Raw genomic sequence first — 20,070 nt, forward strand, 5'->3', positions numbered from 1 at the left:
AATTATTCAAGTCCGATGCTTCCATAAAAATTTTGTGTGACAAAATTACATAACAGAAAATACTCTGTAAAACAAATTCCAGCCAATATGCAGAATAAAACACAAAGAACGTGTAGATTCATTCACAGAACTGTCTCGAAGCTGTGTTCCTCCACAAAACAATTTTCAGCCTCTTGTGCAGGGGTCAGCAAACTTTTTGACATGGAGTGCCATTTGTTGTTTTGCTTCTGGTCAATGGCTGTGCCGACAACATATTTGCTTATTTGATTACTGATCACGAAATTGTTCAGAATCTTAAATATTTCCTATATTATGTCATATTTTTCAAAATCATAGAGAGGGTAATCACAAGCACGTAAGCAACAGCGAGAGAGGAGCAGGCTATTTTATTTAGTGGTCACCTGACCTGCATTCCAATCTACATCTTGATGTAATCCTTCCTAATGATCACGAAGTGCACTTTCATCAGCTGATTGGGAATGTGACGAGACTCATGTTGCGTATGCAAGCTGATCAACTATTTAAAGCTTTTCTATGAATACCACCTGCAAAATCCTAAAACTTTATTTCGAGGTTTAATTTATATTTTGAATTGACTACGAAATTGAACCCTCGATGGGGGTTTAGATTATGATCGTGAGCTGGTTCTGTTACACTTGCGTGAAAGTGCAGATGAGAAGCCTTTAGCCGATTGCGAAATTATCATTAAATCTGCCTCGGCTGTCACTTGGGCAGCCGCCGAAATATTTTCAATGGGAGAACCATTGTTCTTTTCCTGCTGTCCGTGACACAGTTCGAATAGACCGGTGACCCACCAGTTGAGAAACACACCAACACACACACACACACACACACACACACACACACACACACACTTATGTCAGACCCCAACACCTCACTTCTCTCTGACATTTTCTCCACTGTACGTGTGTGTGTGTGCTGCAAGTTGACGAGCCTGAAAGGAGATGCACATATCTGAGATTTTCCATCCGGATAAAAACATTTTCTTAGTACCGTAGAGAAGCAAATGTACATAGTATGATGACCGTCAATTTTCATACAGTGGTATACCGCGAAACCAGTATACCGCTGCAACCCTACTCAGTTCCCTATATGAAGGACATTGCATATTGAGGCCATCCAGAATACAAAATGGCTGCAAGTGAAACAGTAGTAATATATTGTTTATTTGCACTTCTGTTTGTGTCTCAATAAACTCAGTGGTGGACATAGTACTATCCAACCTCTATCTGTGGACATGACACTTTGGCATTATCTGTGCAAAATACCACTTTTTTATGTGTTCATCTTGGTTTTCCGACTTGTGTACTGGAACGCGGTCAACTCGGGTGTGACATTCCCAGATCCGATATCTGTCTTCCGAGGTAAATGGAATGTGCCATAATTTGCAGCATTCTCACAGTTGACATTATTCTTGCAAACAGTTTTCAGACAAATTAAAGAAATGAAGAGTGAAGTCTTTACATCCGCTTGTTCCATATGACAGACCACTGAACAAACAGCGAATCAGGTGCATTTTTTTGCTTTATTGATATTTCTTTAAAACTTTTATTTACTGAAACACTAAAAACATAAACGACATTTCTAAATTCAAACTGCACTTTAAACTAAATGAAAAAGCAATTATAATAACAAAGTGATGGTCTTGCAACCACAAGGAAATAAAGCGAATTAAACTAACAGCACCTCCTGAATGTTAGACTCACAAACATTACTTTTGCAAAGAGAAAAGATTAGAACAGAAGAACAGGGAGCCCTGCAACAGATGTCATGACACCCACAGTCCCCCCACTGAACATCGAGTCAGTCTGAGATTACATAAAGAGACAGAAGCAATTGAGACAGCTGAAATAGATAGAAGAACTGTGGCGAATTCATTCAAGCTTTGAACATCCAATCTGCCAACAAACAAGAAAAACGGTGTCAAGATGTGCCTACAAGAATTGGTGATGTTTTAAAGGCAAAGGTGGCCACACTGAATATTGATTTAGATGTTCAGGGGGAAGGACATATCGTTTTATAAATTGATTCAGTGTGTGTATGGTCTGTTTGTGCAATTCTGTTTTTTGATGGCCATTATGGCCAAAAAGATTTTTGTTTCATCAGACCAGATGACATTTCTCCAAGAAGTAAGATCTTTGTTCCCATGTGCACTTGCATCTTTGCTGTGCAGCCTTTCAGGTTATGTCGATATAAGACTTGTTTACTGTGGATTAGGGTTGCAACGGTATGAGATTTTCACGGTATGATAACCGTCTAAGAAAATATCACGGTATCACGGTATTACACAATAACTATTATCAGTGAAAGCAGAAGGCTGATTTATTTATTTATTTATTTTTGAGCAAACTCTTTATTATAATTGGAACTTGATTTTATTGAAGTATGTGTTACACTTTTATGAATGATGCGGCGTCCACTCTTGGTACATACGTATAAAAAAAGCCTTTTGAAAATAAATAAATAGAAAAAATGAGAAAGCTAACAGAATTATAAAACGTATAATGTAACTATAACATGTTATATAACTAAAACATGTTTGTTTACATGTTAAATTAACTACTAAATGAAAAATAACATCAGCTGTGTGAGCTTTTAAAGTAATCTCCGATGATTATTAACAGTTAACATATACTGTAGGTGTGCGACAGTGAGGTCAGATCGCTCCTGTCTGTACCTTTATCTCAGCGCTTCTCAACTGGTTTTGCTTCAGGACAGATTTTACATTGGACATCAAGTGTCGACCGGTCATAGATTAAACATAACCTGTATTTAATGTATCCTGGGTTGCATTTCCTTTTATGTTGCATAGTTTTGTTCATGGTTTTCCAGTACAAGGACATGCATCAAGTGACATTATTTTTGTCTCTCCTCCTTTTAAAAATGGAAGAACATATTTACTTATATGAGCCCATTATTATCCCGTTTGTTACCTAATATTACATATCTATACACATATTACACAGAAGGAACGGCTCCTCATTACCATGGTTAGGTCAGTGTGCCAGTCTTAAATAATAATAATAATAAATTAATGTATTTATGAAAAATAAATACTAGCTGAAACACATCTTGAAAAGTTATCTAAAACTGCCATTGTTGATATAAAATGAGCTCTAATAGATTCTACCTTTAGATTATTTCATATGAAAGTGAAACATATTGTCAAAATATAACAGTTACTTTTACTCATGTAAAATCCTGAAACAAATTTGTAAAGGTGATGCGAGTAATTATTAATATTTTTTACTATTTTGGTAAAGGGGCCACATCGGGCTGTAAATAGTGCATGGGGGGCACATTGTATTATTTTTGAGATACAATGTTCTGCATTGATTTGGTTTTTGTATCTTTTAAGCCCAGAAATAGTTGTGTACTCAATTTTCTGAAGTGTATCTGTGACTAATGAGACTATTCTGCAATTACCAGAATAAGTATTGTATTGCTCTACAAAGATAGATACTTTTCTATCAGGCATTAAAAAACTGAATAAAGGCGGAGATTATACATTTATTTTGCCATCTCTACTTCCCTGTTAATTTATTATTCAGTTTTAATAATAAAAAATGTATTTATAGAACGTTTAATGTTTGTCACAATGCAGGAGAGTTTACTAAAAACAATTTTTTTTAGTTTACATGCTAAAAGTGTCATGATGCGGGTCTCCTCGATGGTTTGACTTTCAGCACACAACTGAATAACACAACTGCATGAATATGATAAAATGTTACTACAAGAGTTAGATTAACATACAGGCTCGAAGCGACTTCAATGTTTCTAAATTGCACAAATAAAAAATACATTTACTTATTCGTCTCTGGCTTGCTTTTGCTCGTATGTCAATGATTACCCCTCCATGTGTCAATGATGGCAAGATCTACTTTTATATTTAATCACTGAGAAGGTTTACCTGCAAAATTAGAAGCACCAAGCATCACAAGCAGCCTCAAGAATGGACACAGAATAGCCGTATAACACTTTTCCTTGAGCAGAATATTAAACACAGATCGCCAAGTTTGTTCAAAGGGGAAAGCGAGACGTGCATGGTTGCCAGATTGCACAAAATAAGTTTAACATTAGGCAGAATATTTCCAATTTGAGCAAGTATAAATCTCAATCTGGGGGTGTTTTGTCTCTTATCTGGCAACCCCGAGCATGTTAAATGCTTGTGGAGACGCACTGGGACCTAATGCATCTCCACAAGCTAATTGAATTATCCAATGAAAAATAAAAACGCTTTTACGATAAATGAGGGCCGTATGTTGCCCATTTCTGCTTTAGCCGTTTGCGAGATTATCATTAAATCTACGTCGGCATTCCTAAATAGTCTATCACTTGGGCGACTGCCGAAATATCTCCAATAGGAGAACCATGGCATTGCTCTTTCCCTGCTTGTCCATGACCCAGTCCGAATAGACCAGTTGAGAAACACTGATTTAACTCACAAACACACTCATGTCACCTTCACCTCACTTCTCTCAGACATTTTCTCCGCTGCGCACGCCTGCGTGTGTCGCAAATTGACGAGTCTGACAGGCAGACAAGGAATAAAGGAGATGCGCATATGAGATTCTCCGTCCGGTTGCATTTTTTTCTCAATACCGTAGATAACCAAATGTACATGGCATGATAACAGTCAATTCAATTTCAAACCGTGGTATACCGTGAAACCGGTATACCGCTGCAACCCTACTGTGGATATAGATACTTGTCAACTCGTTTCCTCCAGCATCTTCACAAGATCCTTTGCTGTTGTTCTGGGATTGATTTGTACTTTTCTCACCAAACTACGCTAATCTCTAGGAGACAGAATGGGTCTTCTTACTGGGTGGTATGATGACTGCATGGTTCCATGGTGTTTATACTTGACTATTATTGTTTGTACAGATGAATGTGGTACCTTCAAGCACCCAAGAATGAACCAGACTTGGATGTCTACAATTTTTTGAGGTCTTGGCTGATTTCTTTTGATTTTCCCATGATGTCAAGCAAAGAGGCACCGAGTTTGATGGTAGGCCTTAAAATACATCCACAGGTACACCTCGAATTGATTCCAATTAGCCTATCAGACACTAATTGTCTAATTGCCTAAAGGCTTGACATCATTTTCTGGAGATTTCCAAGCTGCTTAAAAGACACATGTAACAACTTCTGACCCACTGCAGTTGTTATAAAGTCAATTAAAATTGAAACAATCTGTCTGCAAACAATACTTGGAAAAATGACTCATGTCATGCACAAAGTAGATGTCCTAAACGACACGCCAAAACTGTAGTTTGCTAATATGAAATCTGTGGAGATTGTAAAAGTGTATGTAAAATTCTGACTTCAAATTAATATATATAAAGGATGTAACCATTCAAATTTCTCATGGTTCAGTTTGTATCACGGTTTTGGTATATATGTTCAGGGAAAAAAATATATTACTGCCAAATTCTAAGTTAAAATATTATTTTTGGAAACAAACACATCAAGAGATTTACTACAGTAACCATAGTTTAAACATAGCATTTGTAATAAAAAATCACATATTCATTCAGCCCCTCCTGGTAATTCAGTAATTTAATTCACTGAAGGATTCGTCAAACAGATTCAAAACGAGAACTTGTGAATCCCTGTTTTAAAAGTACCGGCTCATAGGAGTAATTTAGTCACGAATCGGACTAAACCAGTCACCGTGTTTGTTGTTGAGTACAGCCAGCGAACACAATAGAAAGGTGCTCTGTTTTAGTGTTATTTCACAATGTACGCTTTTTTTTTGTCACAACGTTAAATTCAGGCTGCAATCACATAACTTGGGTAAAATATGATTTCTTTAGTGACGCTGGTAGTTCAATAATGGAGCAAAGGAAAATTGGAGCAGGAAAATAAAAAGATGTTGTTTTCATAGCTAACACTGGGGTAAAAAAAAAATATATATAAAAAAAAATTATATCTTGTCATGTCACACCAAACTTTTTAGAAGTTGCCAGCCACAGAAATATCCCACCACTGTGCATATAATATCCACATTTGGCGGGTTGGTGAGCAGTAATTCTACTCTGAAAAAAAGGAAAAACATGGAATTTACTGGTTCTCTTACGAGAGGTTCTCTCGTATTGCGTAAGCTAGCTTACGCTACGGGAAAGATTCATCTTTTCTGAGATATTGAAGCCAAAAAATTATCCTTAATTTTGTATCCATTGTCAACGCAGTGCGGCAGCTGCAGACCTTGAGCGGGCTAGCTAGCGAGCTCATTGGTTGCTCTGCGGCAACTGCTGCAGCCTATAGATGAGCTTGGGCGAACTCGCATCCAATGAGATGCGTCCGCGCGCTCACTGCATCAAAGCCCGCCAAAAAGGGCATGACTAGACGCATATAAGCGTAGTTCGTAGGCTGGAACCCTGAATTTCATCTCTTCTGCGAAGCTCTTCGCATCTCTGAACTGGAAGCCGCGTCACCGTTCGAGGGGCATCTAGCAAGCGTGGACAGCGCTCAAAGAAGCCGGCCATCTTCGCCACCTTCAGCCATCCTGCGAGCTACGCCATCCGGCGACGTATCCTTTTTTAGAGCAAGCTAAGTTCCTCAGCAAACTTCACAATAAGAGTATCGAGCGTCTTTTTAAAGATGCCTCGCACTTCCTGCGGCTCATGCCTCGCTCCTCTCAGCGCCGGAGACCGACACATCATCTGCGCTCTCTGCCTGGGACTGGGGCATGCAGAGCTCACCCTCGCTGACGGCGGATGCGACCTCTGCGAGGAGCTTCCGATGTCGACCCTGCGGGCTCGACTCGAAGTATGCAAAACAGGAGCTGCCACGCCACCTTCTGTTTCGCCGCGCCGGAAGAAGCGCCGCTCCCAAAGGCTGCCAGAACCGGTTTTAGAAGCGGCTGTCTCGCCGGAGCCCCTCCCTCGAGCATCGCGTTCACCCTCCCCGCCCCCCCGGGATGTGCAGTTGCCGCCGAGCAGCCGCACTGCTGCCACCTCGGAGAGCTAGGCGGAGGACAAAGGCTGCTGTTCCATCATGGCTTCGGACAGCGAGGAGTGGTCACAAGCCTCCTCAACGGCCCAGGAATCCAGCAGGACCCGCGCCGGAGTTGAAGGGGAACTGATACGCCTCCTCACACAGGCCGTCGACCGCCTCGGGCTCGAGTGGTCACCGCCCCCTGAGCAGGCTCCCAACAGACTCGACGGCTGTTTTCTTCAAAGCCGCCACCGCGCAGCGCCAGCGTCCGGCCGCCCCTTCCTGCCGGAACTCCACGCCGAGCTCTCTAAATCGTGGAACGCGCCTCTCTCGGCCAGGACTCGATCCCACATTTCCACCGCTCTCGCTTCAGTGGATGGCGCCGCCAAGAAGAGCTACTCTTCCATCCCCCCGGTCGAGGATTCGGTAGCAGCACACCTTTGCCCCCCCTCCGCGAGATGGCGGTCTAAACCAGTGCTCCCGTCTAAGGCCTGCAGAACTACTTCCGCCTGTGTTGGCCGCGCCTATTCCGCCGCCAGCCAAGCCGCATCTGCTCTGCATTCCATGGCCGTCTTGCAGATCCTCCAAGCGGACCTTCTTCGGAGTGGAATGAGAGAGGCAGGCACCAAGAGGCTGTTACAGATCTAAGGAGCGCGACGGACCTCGCCCTTCGCACCACCAAAGCTGCAGCCCAAGCTATAGGGAAGTGCATGGCCTCGCTGACTGTAACCGAGAGACACCTGTGGCTAACGCTAGCCGACATGGGAAAAACTGAGCGCTCCACGTTCGCTCTCTCCGTCCGGTCTCTTCGGTTCCGCGGTAAGTGGCATTGTTGACCGTTTTTCGGAAGTCCAGAAAGCCACCCAAGCCATGAATCTCTTCCTGCCTCGCCGCGCTAGCTCCTCTGCAGGCCGCCCACGTAACCAGCCTCCTGCACGAGCATCTTCACAGCGCCCAGCTCAACAAAGCCAGACTTCCCAGCGCCGACAGGGCAGCCGCCCCAGATCGCGCTCAGACAGCCGCCGAGACCACCGCCTCGCGGGCCTCGGCCTAAGATTGCGCTGAAACCTGAACAACCGAAGTCCTCCTAGCTTTGTTGAACAAACGACGGCTCAGTCCCGCCGCGCCGGACCACCGTCAAAGCTTCGCCCCCTGTCAGTCCCCTTCTCTCAGGCTACTGCAGTGGTGAATTTAGCAGCCAACAAGCCGGTGACACTGCCCGCTTGCCTGCACTCAAACGCCGTTTTCACGGCGACCCAAATAAATCTTGTAAAGAGCAAACATGTCTTGTGTGTAGAAAATGTGCCCACAACCCTGTGTTCGCCCCTACACACAAGCATAACACATCCCATGCCCCTATCAGAGCACGCTCTCATAAAGCGGTTACGAACCGCTCGAGCGCTAGGGTCAATAAATGCGCCCACGAATACGTGTGCGCCCATTCTCTGCCCGCTCTGTTACACGGCCAGCAAACATTCCTCTGTGTGTAAGTCCCGTGCCCATGACTATGCTTGCGCATCACGTAACAGATGTGACTCTTTCCCCATTCATTCCAATCGGGAAGTCACTCACAAAACAGCCTGTTCATGCTGTCTGCGAGCAATCATGCATAAACACACTAAACGCGCTCACACATTTTGTTCAGCTCTGTGTGCGGCAATCAGAGCGAATTGGCCATTCACCCTCTAGCGCTACGCTTCAAAGCGTGGGAAGCTATTCCAGGGATATCCAAGTGGGTGTTAAGCACAATACAACTATTTGCTACAGTTCGATCGCCGCCCTCCTCGCTTCAGAGCTGCTCGAAACCACTGTGAACACGGAAGCAGCGTGCATGCTTCGTTCAGAAATAGCAAGCCTTCTGTGCAAAGGGCCATAGAGAAAGTGCCACCCTCTCTGAGCGAAGTCGGGCTTTACAGCCGTTATTTTCTTGTTCCCAAGAAAGACGGCGGCCTCAGACCCATATTAGATCTCAGGGTTTTGAACAAGGTGCTTGCAAAAGACCGCTCAAAATGCTTACAATCAGGAAACTCCTCACGCATGTGCGCCAGGGGACTGGTTTATTTCTCTCGATCTGAAAGATGCATACATTCAGATTCAGATAAAACCTCGCCACAGGCCATTCTTGAGATTCGCCGACGGCCAGGTTTATCAATACACCGTCCTTCCGCTCGGCCTGTCCTTAGCACCCGTACTTTCACGAAGTGCATGGATGCGGCACTTCGCACCCCTCGCGGATTCAGGGTTTGCGAATTCTGAACTATTTGGACGACTGGCTGATTATGGCTCAGTCACATATGGAGCTTCTGTCTCACAGAGCAGTTCTCCTCAGCCATCTGAACAGTTTGGGTCTTGCAGTCAATTGGACCAAGAGCTCACTACAGCCCAGTCAGACAATTTCCTTCCTTGGGATAGAACTAGACTCCCTGGCAATGACGGCTCGCTTATCTACACAGCGCGCGTGCCGTGTTCAGCGACTAGCCGCATCTTTTCAGATGAACAGCCTCACGCCTCTGAAGAAATTCCAGAGAGTGCTAGGTTACATGGCCTCAGCCGCAGCAGTACTTCAGCTGGGTTTACTGCACGTGTGCCCGCTTTAGCATTGGCTAAGCACCCGCAAGTCTCGCCGGGCTTGGGCCACAGGCCGCCAGCCCATCAAGGTGACTCAGACCTGTATTTCAGCTCTGCAGCCTTGGACAGTGGCCGAGTGGTATCAGCGAGGAGTGACAATGGGAGCTGTATCTCGCCGAAAAGTCATCTCGACAGACGGTCCAACACGGGTTGGGGCGCGGTCTGCGAGGGCTCTCCGTTTTAAGGCCTATGGTCAGTTCAGGAAAAGCTCCTTCACATAAATTGTCTAGAAATGATAGCGGTCGAGTACGTGCTCGTGCACTTTCTCCCGGTCATTCAGGGTCACCACGTCCTGGTCCGTTCGGACAACAGATCTGTGGTATCCTACCTAAACCGTCAGGGCGGTGTCAGATCCAGGAACCTTTTCCATCTGACGGAACGCATACTGAGTTGGTCCCAGTGCCACCTGCGCTCGCTGAGGGCGACGCACGTGCCAGGCCACCTGAACGACGGCCCGGACAGACTGTCCAGAGACAATATTCCCCCAGGGGAATGGTCCCTGCACGTTCAAACATTCCAGACCTTATAGCACCTATTTGGCAGAGCAGAGATAGACCTCTTTGTGTCAGAAGAGCACTCTCACTGCCCGATATTTTTCTCGAAAAGCGAGGACGCGCTGGCCCAGGACTGGCCCAGGCGCCCGCTTTACGCTAGTAATGGGCGATATAAACGATATGCAATATAAACGATATAAAATTGGCCTACGATAGAGATTTTAATTCTATTGCACTATCGCGATAATGCGTGATGACGCAATCTACCCGCGAAATTTAGAGCCGCGAGCTGCAACCGGCTGGAACGCATCACTGTAACGTTACTCGTCATCTTGAATAAACATGGCTGAAAGCGAAATGGAGGAGCTGGTGAAAAAGACCGGTGCAACATCAATTATTTGGAATTGGTTTGGATTTAAGCCGTCTGACGAGCAGCAGCAAACTATACTATGTAGAGTGTGTGGGGCAACAGTTCCGGCGAAGAGAGGTAACACGAGTAATCTGTTCTACCACCTCAAAACGAAACATGTCACTGAATACCAGCATTGCCAGGCATTGCAGCCAACCCCAAGATTCAGTCCGAAGAACGCAGGACAGAAAAAACAGGAACTGATTCAGACCTCCATCCAACAGTCATTTTCAAAAGGTACTCCTTACAGTAGGAAGAGCCCGCGATGGATTGAAATTACCAGGGCCATAATTGTTTACTTGTGTAAGGACATGGTCCCTTTTCAAACGGTAGAGAGACGTGGCTTTAAAGCCATGATCAGAGCTATTGATCCACGATCACGAGGTGCCAAGCCGCAAATACTTTACAGAAACAGAGATGCCAACACTGTATGCCGAGCTCCTGAAAAGGTTGAAAAAGAGCTGTTTGACTTGAAATTCTTTGCCTAATACTGAAAGTATTTTCAGTACAGTGTCTGTTCCTTAACTAAAAAGACACCAGTTTGACACTTGTGTGGCATTTATAAGTGTAGTGCCTTTTAAGAAACCCAATACTTTAAGCTTTTTCTTTGTTAAAGTCTGCAGCTAGTGTCCTTGAATTGTATTTATCTGCAACATTGTTGTATGATTACAGTTTTGCACAATAAATATTCTCAAAACTACATACAATTCTTTCTTTCTTAAAAAAAAAGAAAAAAAGAGCAGTTTGGCTTTCCTTAGGGTCTATGTAACCTGTTCTGAAATGGTCCTATTATAATTTATATATCGCAATATATATCGTTATCGCAAGAGGCTGCAATGTATATCGCAATATGGATTTTAGGCCATATCGCCCATCCCTACTTTACGCCTTCCCCCCCGTCTCGCTATTGCCACAGGTAATGCAGAGGATCAGGGAAACGCGTCACTCGGTGCTCCTCATAGCCCCGCGTTGGGAGAATCAGACATGGTTCCCGGAGCTTACGCAGCTGTCACTGACAGCGCCGTGGCCCATCCCAGTTAGAGCAGATCTCCTCTCTCAAGCTCGCGGCACAATCTGGCATCCCCACCCAGAGCGCTGGGCGCTGCATGCGTGGGTGATCAATGACTACCCGTCGCTCTGCCAGAAGGAGTAATAAATACCATTATACACGCTAGAGCCCCTTCCACAAGAAGACTCTGCGTCAAAATGGTCTGTGTTCTCAAAATGGTGCACCGACAGAGACCTGGACCCGCGGACATGTGGGGTGTCGTCGCTGCTCGTATTTCTACAAGAGCTGCTGGATAAGGGCAGATCCCCATCCACGCTCAAAGTGTATGTGGCAGCCGTTGCGGCGTTCGCTGAACCCCTGCACGCCAGTCATGGGGAAAAAACGAGCTGGTCATCCGCTTCCTTAGGGGAGCTAGAAGGATGAACCCCGCGCCCCCATCGGTTCCTATCTGGGATCTTTCTATAGTTCTCGAAACTATGAAAGCCCCCTTTCGAACCACTTCAATCCGTGGATTTGAAATACCTTTCACTCAAAACCGCTTTTCTGACTGCCCTGTCATCAGTCAAACGTGTGGGAGACCTTCACGCACTGTCTGTCAGCCTGCGTGTCTTGAGTTTGGACCAAGTGACTCCAAGGTCATTTTAAAACCTAGACACGGCTATGTTCCCAAGGTGATCGGTACTCCTTTCAGAGCACAGGTCATTTCCCTATCGGCGCTACCAGCATCCGATAGCGAACGCGACGCCAATCTCCTTTGCCCAGTCAGAGCACTGAGATTGTATACCGCGCGCTCCGCCGCTTTCAGACGCTCTGAGCAGCTTTTCGTTTCGTTCGGAGGGCGCACCAAAGGTCTCGCCGCCTCGAAACAGACACTATCTAGATGCATAGTGGACGCTATTGCTGCTGTATACGCGTCAAAAGACCTGCCATGCCTGTTGGGCATTAGGGCTCACTCCACTAGAGGCATGGCATCCTCGTGGGCATGGTCCAGCGGGATTCCCATTCACGACATATGTGTGGCAGCGGGATGGACTTCCCCCTCCACATTTGTCAGATTTTACAATATGGAAGTGCCCGCTCTGCAGGCAAAACTACTAGCGGTTTAATACGCTACAGCTCCCCTGGTGAGCTGCACTGATGGGACACATTCCACACAGACCGGCACCGCCGCTCTGTCGTTCCCTTCCCACTATGTGCTTATATATTACACAAACACTGACCAGCATTCTTGCCGGCCAAATCTTATTTCCCCACTCATAAGGGCTCCCCGGGTTCCCCTTAATTCCCTGGGGCTCATACAGTGGATGCTTGGCGCGACGGCGTTGACAATGGGTTCCGTGAGCGTAGCTAGCTTACGCAATACTGAGAGAACCTCTCGTAAGAGAACGTATCGGTTACCTAACGTAACCTCGGTTCTCTCTAGATGAGGGAACGAGTATTGCGTAGCCGGCCGTGCTTCGCGCCACCGGCTGACTTTTCGCTTCAGTCAATGAAAACCAGGGTTCCAGCCTACGAACTACGCTTATATGCACTCTAGTCACGCCCTTTTTGGCGGGCTTTGATGCAGTGAGCGTGCGGACGCCTCTCATTGGATGCGAGTTCGCCCAAGCTCGTCTATAGGCTGCAGCAGTTGCCGCAGAGCAACCAATGAGGTCTGCAGCTGCCGCACTGCGTTGACAATGGATACAAAATTAAGGATAATTTTTTGGCTTCAATATCTCAGAAAAGATGAATCTTTCCCGTAGCATAAGCTAGCTTACGCAATACTCATTCCCTCATCTAGAGAGAACCGAGGTTACGTTAGGTAACCGATACGTTTCATTTTGCATCACAAATACCAACAATTAGTTAAAGGGAATCCAGCAATAATGTTTACAAAAAAAAATTAAAGTGAACCACTTACTCTTTGGCTGGTCTCAATAAACCATCTAAAACTGAACATAAGCACCAAGGAACTGAAACCTGATTAAAATTAATAATAGTCCAATGGGACAGAAAAATGCAACAGATTACATCTAATATTTATCCTTGGGCCTGTCCATGTCATCATTATTTCTGTGAGAGAAACTTCACAGTGGGAATGTGTGGCCATGGAACATGTGTCACCCTCAGACATGTGTGGCATTCGCTGATACGCTTGACTCTGCAAGCACTGAATGTCCCATGTAATAAAAGGAAATTCCTCTTATCATGCAAACTATAACATATCTACCTGCAACAACGCAATTGTAATTGTTTATCTGTTCTGCTGTTGCTAGTAAAATAATGTTACAAGCTAAATTACCGAGTTACAAGCTAAATTAAAATGAATGTTTCCAAACATTACTTATTTATTCTTTCTGCAAATCACTCCACGGGTCAGAGAAGACACCTTGTCAGGCCGGTTCCGCCTGCAGGCTGTATGTTTGACACCCCAGCTCTAGAAACTGTTGAGCATGAAAATCCCAGGAGATCAGCAGTTACAAAAATACTCAAACCAGCCCATCTGGCACCAAAAAACATGCCACAGTACAAATCACTGAGATTACATTTTTTTACCCCCATTCTTGGTTGATGTGAACATTAAAGGTGAAGTGTTAAACTTATTGATGTCAAAATACATTCTACTTACCCAGTTTATAGTTCACTGAAAACTATAAGGAAGCCATTTGTTGGTTTACCTCCCCCCAAAAGTATAAACACTGATCCTCCCAGGCACCATCAAAACATTAATATGAATAATAATTGAGCAGCCCGCTCAGCTCCACCCGTTTCTTTCTAGATCAGCCTATAGCGCGAGTTTGGGGCATGGCTTCTTGTTCAGCCGGAGGAATATGAACATCCATGGCAGACTTGTACAGAGGAAAATAAATGTAGCTTAATTTACAGATGTTAAAGCCAAAATTGCTAAAGACTTGCTTAAAGACACAGAACCGGGTAAAACATGAATGAACATTGCCGTCAAATTTACAAGGTGGAGGACACACACACACCACCAATGATGAGATCGATATGACAAACGGGAGCGGCAATAATGAGATTGCCGTGCAAGTCAATTAAATGTTTATCACCTTTTATTTAGAATTGACTATTTGTTCATAAGGAATCAGAGAGTAATTAAGGGTGTGATAAGGAGTGTTGCCAAATGTTGTTTGAATACATGCAGAAATTGAGTAGTGCAGAAATGACACAATTCACCTTTAACTGAAGCTCCTGGCCCGTATCTGTGTGATTGTATGCATGACACTGCTGCCACATGATTGATGTGCTCGTGAGTGTATATTTGAATTATTTTAAGTGCATATTTTGTGTACATTGTTAAGATTTGATGTGTTATCCTGAGATATATCCAGGCTCAGATGGAATAAAATCTTTGCAGATTTTCACAGAATTGACGTTCACTTCATGTAAAAGCAATTGAAATGGTGATGAAATGAAAGTGAACAAGCAATTAGAAGTTCTCTCAACGAGAATTTTAGCATTTAGTGGACAAACAAATTCATATTGACCAAGCAAAGAAATGTTACTGAGGACAATTATTTAGACAGTTGTTGAGAGTAGGGATGTCAATTCTCAGACATTTTCATAATCTATCAGCGTGAAAATTATCAATCAATCAATCGTTAAAGTTAATGTCGCAAAACGCACATGGAGGACTCCAAACAATATGCGCATGTAGCCAACTGTTTAAATATAACTTAAATTAATACACTTAAGAAATGAAATTATTGTAATTTTCCTCTTAAAATATTCTTAGTTCAGTGTAATTAAATACATTTAGGCTATGTTTAGTTCAAATTTGGGAATTGTTTAATTGCTGTTAATGAATTACTGTTAAAAATACCTTCTACACGTATATATCACTTGATACATATTTGAGTTCATTAAAACTTCACGTTGTAGATCAAGGGATATTTTGGACCTTTAGCAGTATTTATTTTATTAGAAATGATTAGACATCAACACAATGCTTCTCTGGTGATAGTGTGATGTCAGCTGAATGTAACTTTGTGCTTTCCCGGAGATCACTGATGTCATTGTAGTTGTATGTAATTGTACTGATGTGAAAGTACTTGTTGTCAATGTTGTACTTTTAACACACTACTACGATGTGTGCAGAATACATTAATGTTCATTTAATAGAGAAATGCTCCAACATTGTTTATACTGAGTCCACTTCGTCTCTGATCTGTGTGAACTGGATAATGACATGCAGAGCGTGAGTGATTGACCGGTTTCAGTCCCGTCCCTTTTCCCCGCAGCCACTATATTTGTGACCATCAGTGGGACGAAACAATGGCGGTGAATGGACAAGCACCCGAAAAACGATATAAAGTAAAACATCAGAAGTTTCTTTTGATCCATTCCAAGTCCCAGGAAAAGTTCATACAGGTCTGAAGACAGCACAAAAATGGGCAAATTGAATTACCGTACATCACCGTAAACATCCCAGATTCAGAAGTTACAAATGTATGTTTGTGCTGTTGTGATTTAGTCACAATATTAGAAAACGTATGTGATGATCCCGTCTGTATGAATGTAAGAGCTGCTTTTAACTCCTAAAAGTTTTTTCGTGTCCCAAAGCACAACACAATGAAGATTTATTGAATATTGGTCACAAACATGGCGGCGGGCCACACAGTGACATCACATGACACAGGTCAACAGACAGCATTATAGACGTCTGCTGTCACGACTACTGAATTTGTCCTGAAATTAATTGACTATCGATAAGCTTAATCGATCAAATTATTAATGAAAATGTATCGATTTTCAAATGCTCATTAACATCCTTGAGATTATTTGTATTACATTGTGTTGCTATTTAAATGTAAGCAAATTTGTGACTGATCATGTTAACGCTGATGTGTGTAATTTTTTCTCAGACTACTTACTTACACTGCAAGACAGACATTAGTAGGCTGATTTCAACTAAATCTACTAAATGTAGCAAATGGCTCTATCAAAATATTCTTCTGTTTAAGTGAGCACCTGTCCAGCCAGACAAGGCAACATCGCCTTAACCAATGGTGTATATAATGTGGATGGGATCTTGGGACAGGATCTTGTTGGAGTGCTTGTTACCTCATGTGCCAAACTCTAAAATTTGAAATGAAAAATTGTATATCATAAAAATACAAAAAAGAAGACTTTTTGGGTCCAAATAACTTTTGCATTACATTGGCCATTATATATGTGTTATTGGGTAAGGCAACTAGTAAAGTTCAGTTGTTGAAACACAGAACTAGTTTTGTTTAGTAGAAAACCAGAAGTTCAATGAAATGGTCCTTCATGACTGCACAGTATATGATGTGCTGGTCCTCACCATGTAAAGCTGATTATCTGACCGGCACCTGCCAACTCTCTGCAGACAGACAGACAGATTTCTGACACATGTGTGGTGGTATGTAACACACTGGCATGTTCAAACACCAGCTTATCTGCGCAAAAGACAAAAGGCACGTTATAGTTTCACATGGGACCATCTGTCGATGAACCTACATCTGTTCTAAAAGCGCAATCGCAAACCATTAACCATTGCGGAGTACTGCTAGGCTCTTTATGTGTGTGCAACATGTAGCACTTAAAGCAAACTCTCATTCGACCAGGCCAGATGAACTGATCGCACACATACAGCCAGACAGGGCAGCATCACTCACTGACCATGGCCTACATCAACACTCGTCCACATTATGCATGAGATAAACACCGCATACCTGCAGCTTTTGAAGTGTTGTGAATCTTAAGTCATGCAAGAACGGGTTTCTGAAAGGAGGAGCCAGCTCATGCTTCTCGCCTCCATCCGCATGTGTGCTCTTGATCAACCTCATCCTCGACAAATCCCGATCGACAAAGTCTCCGTTCACCGTTAGATCCGTCTCTGCGTCCTTTCGGCCTGTTTGTTCCACTTTAACACACTATTACCTAGCAGTCCTGGTGGAGCTTCGGGAGGGTTGAGGGATTTGGCGTATCATGTATTTGACGATCACTACTCTTTCCGTGTGCGCAACAACATCAGTGTGCAGTCAGTCCCGCTGGATATCACGGAGAACTCATCTTGCGGCAGTGCGCATGCGCAGCCCCCGCTTCTCCACTCGCTCACGTCTTTTTAAGATGCTCAGCTGTGTGGTGAATGAATGCGCATGCGCTGATTCTCATCCGCTATAATGGGCGGCAACTGTCGCTAGCTAGTATGTTTTTGGTCTAAAGAACTCGTCCATAAGGTCCATTAACAAATTGTTCTTCTTACTGACAATCAACTTGAAATGGATCATTTAAAGAAATCTTTACATGATCCATTTCAAGCAAGAATAAATTAAATATTGGTTGATATTTTGCAAACTTTTGTTTGTGAATATAATATTTACCATGTAAAATCTAAAAATTAACAACATACTCTTTCATGGTATCCTTATTTGTATAAGAGCATATGACATCTTCAAGAGTGAGCTGGTAAATCATTTTCAGATGAGTAAATATGTAAGAGCTGACCTTGGACCAAAATTCTGAAGATAAACAATTATAAAATTATTTTATAGTTAATGCCACAAAAATTGCACTTGCAGTCAATGCCCAAATATTTAGATAAAATAACATTACAGGGAGTAGATCTTATGTAGAAGTGTAAAATGCACTTCTTTCACCTTATTGGAAATACAAAATTTTTAAGGAATTAGCCAAGCTTTTTTCCAATTAATATGAGAGATCTGGGCATTCCAGAAGAATTTCCCTCTAGGGAAAATCCTATGTTTTGATTGAAAAATTAACCTAATATGTTTGTTATTGTAGGGAGAACAAAATTAATTAAAACCGTCCACAGACAACTCTGGCATTATTCTTTCACTACTTTCAAACAACAGATGACTTTTCATTAATTGTATAAGGCCCTTAGGGATGGCTTTAACCACCAATAATAATTCTTTGTGAACTAGGGAAATTATGAAACTAGATAAACCTCTCATAGGACATAATATTTCCTCCTTTATCAAAAAGATCCATAACAAAATTAACATCCCTTTCAACCCATTTATTAAGGAATAAAGATTTGTTTCTAGAGGTAATAAAATAATTATTCCAAAGGAACATTGTATGCGGGTAGAAGTTGTGAAGGAAGCATATTTTCCAGGACAAAGCTTGCTGGAGAAATTTGGTTATTAAATAGGTAATTAATTACCTATTTAAAACCACTAGAATTTTACATTTTACAAAAGAGTGAAAGAAAACAAAATACCTTTAGAAGATGTATACAACTCAATGAATGATTATATCAGCAGAAACAACAATATGAATAATTATTAATATCATCCACCATTAATAACGATAATATAAAAATAGAAAATAAAATAATTAAAAGAAATAATAATAAAAATATATATTTTTTTTAAAATTACAATAATAATAAAAAGGGATAAATTAAAAAAATAAGAGCAACCAGGGCATATGCAGTTTCAGTAAGGGAGCACAAGCAAACATTCAGTAGAGGGCAGAGCAGGCGTTACTGATCAGAGTCAGTATTAACTGTGTAAGATGATCCAGAAATGGTTGCCATATATTGTAAAATGTATCAAGGTTACTCATAATTCCATAACGCACTCTCTCCATGTGTAGAATTCCAGTGAGGTGAGTCAACCACGTCTTAAACTGAGGAACAGTATCTGATTTCCAGAGTCTTAGAATGAAGCTCTTAACAATAATCATACCATAAATAATAGTGCTTTGTACAGAGACATTATGGTCAGACAAAGAAGCAGAATATCCAAATAATGCAATCTCTGGATCAGGGTTAAACACAAAACCATACATGTCAGAGAAACACTTAAATATGTTACACCAAAACTCGTAAAGCTTAGGGCATGTCCAAAAGGCATGGGTAAGAGAGCCCTCTGCAGATTTACAACGGTCACATGTAGGAGAAACAGTGGGGAAAATTCTATGTAATTTAGATTTTGAATAGTGCAATCTATGCATCACCTTAAATTGTAAATAGGTAATTTCTCAGGAAGAAAATTGCATCTTAATAGAAAACAAAGACCTCCAAGTTTCTTAAAAATGTAATGTTTGATAAAGTACCATAAAGAGTGTCATTCAACACACATAGTCTTAGCCAATTAAGTTTAAAAGTGTTATTAATATCAACAAATCTAACATTCTAGACCACCTTCTCTTTTACCAGATGAAATATCTTTTTTTTTAATTTATAGGGTTTATTCTTCCAAATAAAATCTAAAAAGGCTAATTTCTTTGGCAGTAGTGTCACTTACAAACAGGGCTGGATAAACAAATCTAGAGAGGCCTTCCACTTTGGATAATAACACACTACCAAAGTTTGAAAGGTCTCTCTGGAGCCAGTTATTAAAAATATGTTTTGTTATCTTTATTTTGGGTATAAAATGTAATTGTTGGCGAACAGAGCTATTTTTGTCAATATGGATACCAAGGTATTTTACAGATTCTTCAACCATCTGTTTTCAACTGAAGCCTCCTTAGCCTCATGAACGTACAAGATTTCGCATTTGTTAAGATTTAACTCCAAACCTGAAGAATCAGAAAATGTAGAGATTGAATTAAGAGCCATTTAAATTTGAATT

At 42.3% G+C, this 20,070-nt stretch overlaps 1 protein-coding gene across 1 annotated transcript in view; it reads right to left on the bottom strand.

The window, feature by feature from the left end:
- LOC127658233 (lysophosphatidylcholine acyltransferase 1-like) overlaps positions 1–17,501 on the bottom strand; it is a 48,774-nt gene extending 31,273 nt beyond the window's left edge. Inside the window, exon 1 of the mRNA XM_052147418.1 lies at positions 17,200–17,501. Coding sequence (XP_052003378.1) covers positions 17,200–17,313 — 114 coding nt within the window. The 5' untranslated portion in view covers positions 17,314–17,501. The remainder of the gene's footprint in view (positions 1–17,199) is intronic.
- Between the last annotated feature and the right edge of the window lie 2,569 nt (positions 17,502–20,070).

Source organism: Xyrauchen texanus, chromosome 17 (genome assembly GCF_025860055.1).
Source record: "Xyrauchen texanus isolate HMW12.3.18 chromosome 17, RBS_HiC_50CHRs, whole genome shotgun sequence".
Lineage (NCBI taxonomy): Eukaryota > Metazoa > Chordata > Actinopteri > Cypriniformes > Catostomidae > Xyrauchen > Xyrauchen texanus.